The sequence below is a fragment of the Polypterus senegalus genome, chromosome 5, assembly GCF_016835505.1.
Source record: "Polypterus senegalus isolate Bchr_013 chromosome 5, ASM1683550v1, whole genome shotgun sequence".
Classification (NCBI taxonomy): domain Eukaryota; kingdom Metazoa; phylum Chordata; class Cladistia; order Polypteriformes; family Polypteridae; genus Polypterus; species Polypterus senegalus.
This window is the reverse complement of record NC_053158.1, coordinates 21,174,821-21,187,237: the sequence shown is the minus strand read 5'-3', so window position 1 is coordinate 21,187,237 and position 12,417 is coordinate 21,174,821. Positions and strand designations below refer to the sequence as shown.

The 12,417-nt window shown below is 34.5% G+C and overlaps 1 protein-coding gene across 6 annotated transcripts in view; it reads right to left on the bottom strand.

The window, feature by feature from the left end:
- Positions 1-1,368: 1,368 nt before the first annotated feature.
- Positions 1,369-12,417, bottom strand: part of atpsckmt (fATP synthase c subunit lysine N-methyltransferase) — a 35,287-nt gene continuing 24,238 nt past the window's right edge. For 5 of the 6 annotated variants that reach the window (XM_039754369.1, XM_039754367.1, XM_039754366.1 and 2 more), the window contains 2 exons: positions 7,023-7,073; positions 1,369-2,214 (listed from right to left, as the gene is read on the bottom strand). In XM_039754369.1, the coding sequence (XP_039610303.1) occupies positions 2,020-2,214; positions 7,023-7,073 (246 nt within the window). In that variant the 3' untranslated portion in view covers positions 1,369-2,019. The remainder of the gene's footprint in view (positions 2,215-7,022; positions 7,074-12,417) is intronic. The other variant, XM_039754370.1, reaches the window with a different exon arrangement.

Sequence of the window (12,417 nt, the reverse complement as noted above, 5' to 3'; positions counted from 1 at the left end):
ATGTTTTACTTGAATGCTTCCATTTTTCTTCTTGTGTGTGTGTTTGGCAAGTCAACAGCCTACAGCATCAACTGACAAGCACAAATGATATAACCTCGGTGTGATTTTCTGCCGGTGCCAAAATGCTGCTTTATTTGTTTGTTTGATTTGCTTTGATCAAAGTATAACTTTAGTAGCAGTCAAGGTGACTCACAGCGAGAGGGACTCGGATCAGATGATCGGGATCTCTTCTGGATCCTCAAATTGTTTATTGTGAAAGGACTGTTAAGAGATATTTTGCTGATATTTGCTACTGATGTGAGCAGACGGTGAAAAGGCAGGACATCAATCAGACCCAAAAATCACAGCAGCAACTTAGAGCTAAAATGATAAACATATTGAAAATTATAATATTTCATAATACTTGATATGCTGCTTTCATACTGTGACAAAAACCCTAATAACAAATTACAAACACACACAAGCAAACATGAACCAGCACCTAAAATGCTAAAGACCTTTATACCATAACAATAGTTTTTTTGTATAGCCGAAAATCACATACGGAAAACCTCAATGGGCTTTAACTGGCCCTGTTTTTTTGGCAGCCCTAAGTCTTGACTCTCTATAAAGACAAGAAACATGTGAAGCAAATAAATGTAATTGACGCATAAACAAATATTCTTTTGATTTCTACTAGTAAATCAAGATTTAAGCATCTCATTTATCAGGCATGTTTTCAGACTGGACAATGCTAATTTAGTTACTATCCTGGGACTAATAAATAACCAAATTAACACAAATCATCTTCTAAAGGGGCATAAAATGAAAAGATCTCTTGGGCCTTTCATTCTCCAGGTTACATTCTGCTCAATTCTAGTTACTACTTAGGAAACAAATAAGAAATAAAAAGTGTCATTAAAGTGACCAGAACACACAGAAGGGGAGAATATGAGCGGCCATACATAAAATAAATTGTTTTATAATAACTATACACTGAAAAAAGTACAACATTGATGTTGTTCATTCAACGTAAATTTTCTCTTTCAAGCAACTTAAGATTAGTCATTTAGTGTTGCAGCTTGAAATATTTGGTTTCAAATCTCAATCAAATTAAAAAAAAATTGTTTGTACCAAATGAAGTTATGGTGGAGGGAATAAATGTAAAAATCCTATTTCAAATTTAACTTAATATTTTAGGTTGTTCATGTGCTGTGTTTGGGGGCCGTTTGTATATTCTTTCGGTCGAACTTTCCAGTTTGATGGCTTTCCAACTGCCAAAAAAGAAGAACAACTTAAAAAATAGATTTACTTCAGTAATAAAAAACAAGTGAATTGCACCCAATAACTCTAAATGATTTGCCTCAACTTAAAAATTGTGGGATCAATAAGCTAAAAAGAATTATATTGGTTCAGATTGAAAATATTAAGTGTGAATCATATACATTTTTTTTTCTGTGTACAGTGAAGTTGAAACAAAAAGGTAGCTAATTATTGACGGATACACACATGGACTACAATATGTGAACTACACAAATCTATTATGGCCAACGGACTATCAAACTGGTGCTTTATTTAGAAGAGATGTCCAAAGAATCTTTATGTAGTGTACATTTAATAAAATGGAGCGCACGCTACTACTGACATACTGTATATGTGATTATGATGCCAATGGGAAAGGCTGGTAATGGCACTCATATTTCTAGAGAACGCTCTGCCCTGCAGCACCATTTCGGCATTAACTATGACACCCCATAAATATGGAGTTTTGGTAGATTTAGCTCCTAAATTTCAATTAACTACAGCATCTTAAAAACATATTTTAATATGTTGAAATAAACACAACTTCGGCATAAATAACAAATGAAAATAAAAATGTTATTTTTTTGCACGCCACACAATGTACATTTTTATCTATAATTAAATTAGACTAACAACCCCATTTCAATAAAAGGTTTCACACAAATACAGAATGAATCCCATTTTGTAAAAATCTTGACAATATCTTTTATTAAAAGTCTTTTGGTATGCTTTGTTTCATCATTTCTCATTACTTGCCACTGCAGAAGCTTCTGGCTTTGCCAGTTTAAATGTCTGGGCATCGTATGCCCATACAGTGTCAATTCCTTCCCCAGTGATGTCATCCGGTAACCACGTAGGAAAAGGGAATCTGCAGGCAACCACTTTAGCAGTGACTTTCAACTCATTTTGAAGCTTACTCTCTAACTGTGACATCTGTAAAAAATACAAACACATCGACATTTAACATCTTTTTTTTTTTTTTGAGAACAATATAAAAAGCAAAACTAGACAAAAAATAAATACAAATTTCTTACATTGAACTAAGATATCATTTCAAAGGTGGTAGGCCAGTCTTAGGAGCCCTCTTGTGGTAAAATGTCAACTCATAAAGAAAGCAAGAAATTGTTGCCATTTCAGATAACTGTCTTTATTAAACATTACTGAGTAAATTAAATATGCTGTAGTACAAGTGTTCGTGTGTTCGTTCCTGGAGTACCCCTATGGCTGCAGCTTTTCATTCAAACCAGTTTCACAAGTAAATGATTCAATCTTACTTCTAAATTACAGTATCTAATTATTTAACTAGGCTTTCTTTTTTAACTAGTCTTATTTTGCTTTCTGAATTTATATGTAAACAAAATACAGAAATGTGTTTTTTTTTCCCATGTCTTTAAATGTTAACTTTTTTTAACGTTTTACCACATTGTTTTTAAATTCACCAGTGCGGTTTGCTCTTTTAATTGTGCTCAAATATTGAAGATTAGTGATAGGCAGTGCGGAGAATGGTGTAAATGACACTGAACACTAAAAGGAAAAGGCTACCTTCAGTATAAAATTCATGTGTGAGCTAATTAAGAAAAGGCTTAAATGATCAAAACATAAATAGCAGGCAGTGTGGTGCGGTGGACTTCAAACCACGAGGCTGTCACTTCAGACTGACAATTTGTGACACCTGTAGTCCAATTGGAAAAACAAAAGAAATGTAACCAACTGTGCCTCAAAACTCATAAGTCACTTTGGATAAAAGCATCGGCGAAACAAATAAATGTAATTGTAAATAAAAATAAAGTCTTAAAGAGCAAGAACAAGAACAATAATTACTGTTACACACACAAATGCTTGTTATATTCTTCTAAACATGTATTAAACCCATTTTGTAATTTATATATTGACACAAAAATGGCAGAAACTGGAAATAAGAGCTTGTTTAGTAAAGGCAGGAGTCCGGCTAAAAGCAGATGGTGGTTCAGATGAACATTTGAGGACCATTTGAGTTAAGCCTTTTATTACTAGTTAGAACACAAACGTTGAAGCAGTGGCTCCACTTTAACATTAGAACAATCGAGACGAGAACAGGCCATTCAGCCCAACAAAGCTCGCCAGTCCTATCCACTTAATTCTTCTAAAACAACATCAAGTCGAGTTTTGAAAATCTCTACAGTCTACCACACTACTTGGTCACTTATTCCATGTGTTTGTGGTTCTCTGTGTAAAGAAAAACGTCCTAATGTATATGTGAAATTTACCCTTAACAAGTTTCCAACTGTTTCCCCGTGTTCTCAATGAACCCATTTTAAAATAACAGTCTCGATCCACTGCACTAATTCTCTTCAGAATTTTAAACACTTTAGTCATGTCTCCTCCTAATCTCATTTTACTTAAACTAAAAAGGCTCAACTTTTTAAATCGTTCCTCATAATTCATCCCCTGTAGCCCTGTAATTAGGCTAGTTGCTCATCGCTGGACTTTTTCTAGCACTGCTATGTCCTCTTCGTAGCCTGGAGACCAAAACTGCACACAGTGAATCCAGATGAGTCGTCAATAATGCATTATAAGCCTTCAGCATAACATCCTAGGACTTGTACTATACCCATTAAGGTGCTATATAACTGAACCTTCAATTCGCCTTCTGAACACTGTCTGGTAGATGATAGTGGTGAGTTTACTACGACTCCTAAATCCTTCAAACCTAACATTTTTACTTCCTACATGTAATACTTTAAATTAACTTGCATTAAAAGTCATCTGCCACAAATAGGCCCAAGCCCATATGCTGTCCAAATCCCTCTGCCAACCCACCATTATTATTATTTGCAAACTTAACCAGCTTGTTACTTATTTTCCTTTGCAAATTTTTATATATGTATATATATTAAAAATAGTAGCAGCCCCAGCACTGGCGTCCATGGAAGACCACTCTTAATGTCTTTCAGTGTCATTTGGCCCGTGTCTTCATGTGTCATAATTAATTGTCAGTATTTGGATACAATTTAAAGAGCAAAATCTGAAGAAATACGGTGAACTGAAATAAGAATGGCAAAAGGGAGTTAAGTGTTTAAAACTATGACAAATAAAACAACTTCTTCTAAATGCAAATACCATACTAGATAAGTTTTCTGAATGCAGAATAAGAAATAAAAATGGTCCCCTAAACAATTAGATTGAGACCCACTGCTTTGTAAGTCCGGTTGGAATGAGTGCCTGTAGCCGCAGTGGTACACCAGCAATGAACTTGGAAACCCGTGCTGTAATATATGAAAAATGTTCATTAACCAGTGAAAATATTGTACAACATATGTTTGCCCATAATATGTTTCTTTTAGCTTGAAATATAATTAAAATAAATTTCCAACAATACACCTTGGAAAATATATATTTTTTTGCTTTTATATAGTGCTAAAGTTGAAGCAATGTACTTTTACTAAAAAACATTTTATTTACTTACAGTATATGCCATTAGAACAGATAATCCTAAACTAAAACACAAGCTAAAAGCTACATGGTTGGTTTTATTAGTTTTTCCTTCACATATACTGTAAACATTGTTTCTCACTTAAAATTATGGTAAAATGATACCTTGACAAGAATGTGTACAGCATATTATATTCCGGCTTAAAGTGAATTTTAATTGTACTCCACAATATAAATCACACCATCAGTGTTAATTCTTAATGAAAATGTACATTTGGAATAATATATTAATAAAATGTTTTAAACCATGTCATACTATACCTGAAACAATCCACTGACTTTTCATTAAAATAAGATCATAATAAAGCAGTGTTCACTGCACGCAGAAAATTTACTGGTGAGCAGCCGTGGAAAAAATTTTTTTCTGCTGCCACAAAACTATGTAAATAATGAAAATCCATAACCATTCCTCATGCTATACTTAATGCTTCTTGAAATTAGTGCCATAAAAACTGAGCAAAGAGATGGCTATTTTATATTTAATTAATTTGTTAGAGGGTTTATATAGCCGTACTTTAAAGGTAATGCTCTGTGTGGTTTAGCTGCCTGTATATAATCAATTTAATACATAAACTGCTTAAATATATCTATTATGTGTATACTGTCTCGTGCACTGTATGATTGCATAGCCAATGACTTCATAACCAGATTTCCTTGAGATTCATCTGAACTGATGAACCAAATATCTTTTGACCAACGAGGGAACACAACCTTCACAAATACCCCTTGCTGCATTTTCCAAACGAGCCTCATCCAGTATAAGATCATAGCTGTGCAAGCAGTAATAAGGTACCCCAACAATGACATACTGTACATATAGTTTTGGTAAGGGCTATCAACATTTTTTTTTAACTTTATATTGATTAGTTACTGACATTTAAAAGACATCACAACTGTGTGCTCAGATAGCGACACAACTGCAGCTTTGTTGTGGTATGTGGTATGGAGGCAGTTCAGAAAATATGACTGTATAACATGCAACTTCAGATTTACACAATAAACAGAATCCTTCTGCAACTTTATTTGATTGTTTTATCTTAACTTTGCTCCTTATTGAGAGAAACTCATTTTTTATTGAAAAATAATGTTTTTCAAATTATTGTTATTATTGGTTGCCTTTTTTAAAATTTAAATTATTAATGATATTAAAAAATAGTTAAAAATAATTGGTCAAATTCAATTGTTTTTTCTAAAATACCCAGATTATCACTGTGCAAAATAGTGATGATGCTTTCAGTTCAGGCGCTTCTGCGAGTGGCAGCCAAACCAGTAGCTCCTTCTGCACTACCACGTTTTTCTCTCTTTCTTTACTTACAGCTCCTTCTCAATTGTTTGTCTACTACGTTTGCAGTGCTTTTGTTTAAGTATACTTTCTTGAATTTCCCTTGGGATCTATCTATCTATTATATAGTGCCTTTCATATCTATCGATCTATCTAGATATCTATCATATAGTGCCGTATCTATCTATCTAGCAATTTATTTAAAAATATGTATGAATTAACCACAAACTGTTAACACAAAAATGTAATGGAAATGGTCATATGACCCTTCAACCCACAAAAGATTTCTGTGATTAAAAACTGTAAAGTTTAACAATTAAACATATGTTTTTAATAATAATAATACATTTTATTTATATAACGCCTTTTCCATGCTCAGGGCACTTACAGAATATAAGAAAGAATGGCAGGGTATACAGTATATAGCACTGTACAAACCAGAAAAATAAAGAAGATTACAACAGTGAATTCAGAGAAACAAAAGCGTAACAGACAACATAATTGATGGTCCAGCACACACACACATACAGGTTACATGAGCATCTTGTCATGGAGGTAAACTGAGAGAAGGGTAATAAAGTCAAGTAGAGCTAAAAGCCTTCCTAAACAGATGAGTTTTAAGTTGTTTTTTAAAAGAATTCATGGAGTCTGCTGACCTGATTAATTTCGGTAGGTCATTTTCTAGATTTATAACATTTATACTAAAAAAGCAAACATTTTAATATGACTGTGAAAAGTTCTGATATACACTGCACATAAAACATATTTAGAAACATACTGAGACTATATTTTAAGAAAGAAGAAAATATGAATCTATTGGGTTACTGTGTAGATTTTAAAATATATTATAGTATAACATACCATTATATGTTTTTGAAAAAAAAACCAGCATATTTTGAGACATAATTTTCTAATTAGACACTGAAAAACTGTCTCTTTTATATTTCTAAATATAAAATCTGCATTAAAAAAAATAGTAAAAAAGTACCATTTGCGGAACCCCAAAGATTACTACATTGGTGTACTGTGAAAAGCAGACCTGAAAAATAAATAAGACAGAAATATGATAAGATATAATAAATATTTTAAAAAAGATTTCTTTAGAAGTAAAACCTCTTCTTTTTCTAATTCAATAATACTGACATCATTATTGAAAAATATTATTTATATATCCAATACATTCTTTTTTTTCTCTCAGTAAACATAATCATGGAAAAGCCATATTGATCCTCCAACATCTGTATCAATTATTTAATGTTGCACTCTAGATTTCTATACACTGTTGGACAATGTGCCTGCAGAACTTCTGCAATAAAGATGGATCCAGTGGTGTGAACCTAACCCCATTTGTTTATAATAATAATAATAATAATACATTTTATTTATACTGTATCTCAAAGGATTCTTTAGTTGGATCAAAGAACATTAGCTCTGATAAATACTATTAAGATTTAAAGCACATTAAAGTGCAGCACAACCTCAGGGAGTTTTAACTATTTGCTGAAAATGTCCGACATTTCTTCAGGTGAACAACTTTCAAGTAATCATGCTCCAAAACACCCAAGAGATAGAAAGCAATCATTGGTCAGATAAGAAGTTCTTTAAATTGAACAATATCATGATAAAGGCAAATTATAAGTAGTTAAAATCATTATAAGCCACCTCTTTTAAAAGTATAACACATTTTCAAGTGAATCGGTCAATCACCAAAGTGTCTACAATTCTTGGTCACTAACATGTAGACGACATATATAAATTAAAAGAAACCAAATAAATTCATAAATGAAGTAACCTGAACTTTACAGTTTTTTTTTTTGTTTGTTTTTTTTTAATATGATTCTGTTGATTTGTTCAGGGCTGACATGGCTATTCCTGACCAACTCCAAAATTCAGAACAGCTGCTTTAATTCCTTGTTCGTACAAAAAATGCATAATTTTTAAAGGTGTTACTCTTTTGCATAATTATCTGAATGTAACTAAGGTGCAGAGTAGAAGTGTCAAGAAGCTGTAATTCGGGGGGATTTCCAAGAGAAGCTTAGACGGACCATGTCAGTGAACACCTGTGGGCAGCAGTGAAGATTAATGATTTTCAGCATGTCAATGTAGTATGTGCATTGATTTACATCCTGCAAAATACAGTATACTATAATTTATGACTAGTGTCATTATTATTACTATGTTACTCTGCTCACTTTTCATTTTTGTTATGCATTTCGTGCCTTTGCTTTCATCCTTGTGCTGCATAAATCCATGAAAAAGTATTTCTTGGGTACAGTCAGGAGGAACGTTTTCATTTACAAAGACTTCAAGAACATGAAGGGCAAAACTCCTAGTTAACCTCCCTTGACTGGTTTATGGTTTCAAAAGAATACTATCCCAGTGCTGCAAAAAGTGTTGTACTGAGACCCTGGACATGCTGGAGTACCACAGCTGTTTATCTGCATAACCCTGGAATTTTTGAAGTGTAGCTCCCCAAAACCTTCTATACTCCACACTTCTGCACACTACTACAATATCTGGAGAAGAAAACAACAAGATCACACAGAGCTCTTCAGCAGGCTGTTGCATTCAACTCTGTTGACTTTTATTTTGTGTCTCCCAGCACAACCTGTTTGAAGACTTTTGTTATACACGATCCTTTAATGCAGGATTGATTTGTGTTGTTGATGTGGTAAATTTTTCACCGTTGTGGCTCTGAGGTGGCACTGTACATGGAACAACCTTTACCCAGTGCAGTTCCCAGCACAGAACCTGCTTCACCCAGGGAGCTTGCATTCCTTGCTGGACACAACATTAAAGCACTAAGCAACCGAAAAAAAAGGCAGGGAGCAGAAATTATATACAGACAAAATATTGAAAACTAGAGAAAGAAAAAAAAAAAAAACAGAAAAAGTAACTGCAACAGAATCTAGTCTTCTTTATGCCAGGCATACACTGTGTAATTTTTCAGTCATCATGAACAAGGGACTATTCACAAAGCACAATAGAGACAACAGATGTGTACTGTATGTACGATTAACATGCCACGACATGGGTGCTCCAACTATAAGTGTACATGGTCCTGGTGGCCAGTTTTATCTATTAAAATAAAAAAAGTTGATGGCCACAGGCTAAATGGCATCAAAGAAAAAACCTGTGTCCCAGACTCTTGCTGCACTGTACTCTGAAAGTACAAAGAAAAGAAAAAGGCGTAAGTAGACATGCAGATGGCTGAGACGCAGACAATACAGCCTGCCTATTTTACAGAGAAAATTAGAGCCACGTAATCTATGTAATTTACTGTTAAAAGTGTTTATTTCAGATTCTTCCAGTAAAGACTTCATAAGATGCATTTGTCATTGGCTGTTTAGTTGTAGAGCTGCTGCCTCGCAGTTAGGAGACCCAGGTTCGCTTCCTGGGTCCTCCCTGCATGGAGTTTGCATGTTCTCCCCATGTCTGCGTGGGTTTACTCCGGTTTCCTCCCACAATCCAAAGACATGCAGGTTAGGTGCAGGTTAGGTGCATTGGTGATTCTAAATTGTCCCTAGTATGTGTTTGGTGTGTGAGTGTGTGTGCACGCCCTGCGGTGGGCTGGCGCCCTGCCCGGGTTTGTTTCCCGCTTTGTGCCCTGTGTTGGCTGGGATTGGCTCCAGTAGACACTCATGACCCTGTAGTTACGATATAGCGGGTTGGATAATGGATGGTTGGATGTTTAGTTGTATATGTGTATCTATATCCTATTCATATTTTTGAAAACAAAAATGTGAAAATGGGCATGACAGCAGCAATATCCAATGTACAATATACATATGTTTTATAGTGACATTAGAAAACTGGGCCATGAGACTACTTAAACTGCAAGACATGTGACAGTTCAATAATAAAATGCGACTGGGCACTGCAATACCCTCTCATACAGCATGTAAAATGATGGCCAATGAAACTGATGTTTTGGTTGACTCCGAAAAAAATAAAGTTAAAGTTGAACCAAAATTCACATAGTGCATGCCCAGCATTAGCCCGCAAGTTTTCTTCTTTGTAGAAACAAAAGTACAGACTCCAAAGAAGTCATCATACAGCCTTAAATAAGACGGCTGCCATAACATAAGGCATACGTGGCAGTGTCCCCATGTACACAGAGTCCTTTCCTTGGTGAATATTAAATAAAAAAATAGTAAAATATAAAACAATAAATTTAGGTAATTCTAGACAAATTCTGTCCCCGTTCTTCGAAGACACACATTCAAAGTCAACATCAAATTCAGGAAAAGACTACTGTATTTTTTAGGGCTGTTAAAGTTTTGTAAAAAATAAAAAGGTTGCAACAAGTTTTACATTAAAATTATAGCAATAAAATACCATTAAGAGACTTCTAAGTTAGGTGGCATGTCTAGAATTGATGTCTGTAGAGAAATTACTCAGTAGATTAAGAAGGAGTTTCAAGTCATCATTACAAATGAAGCCCAAAAGAGACATTTTCTTCTTATACCAGTCGGTGGAGTCTCACTATGTGAGCAGCTAGGCTCCCCACAGTGAGACTGACTAAAACTAAAAAAGTAGAGTTTTATCATTCATTTTCTCTTACATTTAACACATCTCTAACACATTTAAATACAGGGTGGCCCATATTTATGTATATTACTAAAAAGGCATTGTTGTCAGGACACTACCAATGTTATTATCAAGAAACATAATGGAACATGAACATTAAGAACCTTAAATGGTTTTCATCCCCTGTTCTCCATGGCGTGGTCCACCAATGCGCCATCCACATCAATACACACCCGAGTATAAACGCACACAACATACGTGATATAATTTTCTATATTTTTCACGCAGAAGAATGCTACAGCCTGTGAAACGTCATATACAAAAATATGGGCCACCCTGGTATATTTTAATATATATAAATTCAATCCAATCAGCACACAGATGAATGGTATAGGCTAGTAACATAGTTTGTGCCATCAAGTATTACATATACTCCCAAATTAGTTAAATATATTATAAGCCTTAAGTAAATATCTGATTCAGAGTAATGTGATTTCTTATATGCAACCTGCTATTTAGAGAACAAAATATAAGTCAAATTTTATATGACCTCATCTTCTAATTTAAATGTACTGGTACAAATGATGTCAGGATGACCTAGTTAAACAGGCAGGCCTTTTCAAGTCTATTTTCTCTTACAACGTCCCACACTAGTGATCTGCTGATTAGTCCCTGTCTTGGGAGAAGAGGGAGGTAAAAAGGTAAAAAAAAAAAAAAGTTTAGATAGACTTTAGGTGGAAAAGAAGGTCTTCATTGCTTTTAAATTTTGACTTATACAAAACTTTTGTGTAAAAGGTAATGCCAACACTGATTATAAATACGATTTCTGAAAATCTGCAATTTGCAGGAAAAATAAAAAATGACTAAACATTAAAGCAACATATAAAATGTTTTGAGATATTGTTATAAGACGATAAATGGCATTAAATTAATCCACATTTCAAAAACTTAGAAGCCTACTTGGGCATCTTTCTCTATATGTAACCCAGAACAAGGTAAAAACTATACCTGAAACTACAATTACACAACCACTGTTCATTTGACAACCTCATGAGAGTAACTGCATTGTGTTACATAAATATTCATCATCTCAGGTTGTACATACAATACAATTTATTTTTGAATAGCCCAAAATCACACAGGAAGTGCCGCAATGGGCTTTGACAGGCCCTGCCTCTTGAGACTCTCTAAGAAGACAAGAAAAAACTCCCAAAAAACCCTTGTAGGGAAAAAATGGAAGAAACCTTGGGAAAGGAAGTTCAAAAATGAGACCCCTTTACAGGTAGGTTAGGTGTGCAGTGAGTGTCAAAAAGAAGGGGGTCAATACAATACAATACACAGAACAAATCCTCAATACAGTATAAAAAATAAAAAATGTACAAGTATTGAGCAGAATTTAACAGTAGATAATATAACATAATATGATTTGGATTTGTTCAGAGTCTTGGAGACCTCAGCCATCAAGCTGCCTGTCCCATTTGGCCATTCCATAGCTGAAACAGCACTGAGCCAGCCAGTCCGATGAAAGGCCCTTTCTACCCCATGATTCCTGCGATCCTCCATCAGGGATAATTAGGCAGGCAAAACAACTTGGCAGGTGGGCCGTGGCACCAAGTGCCACATTTGAGCACAGAGAAGAGAAACAGAATAGGTGAGGGTTAGTTACACATTATAACTATCATGTTACTTATGATTTAGTGCTAATGACTAACAACAGAGATGCAGTCTGTACAGTTAATCAGCAGCTCTAGTCAGGGTATGCTAAACTGAAGTAGTGAGTCTTCAGCCCGGATTTAAAAGCTGAGACCGAAGGGGCATCTCTTATAGTAGCAGGAAGACCATTCCACAGTTTA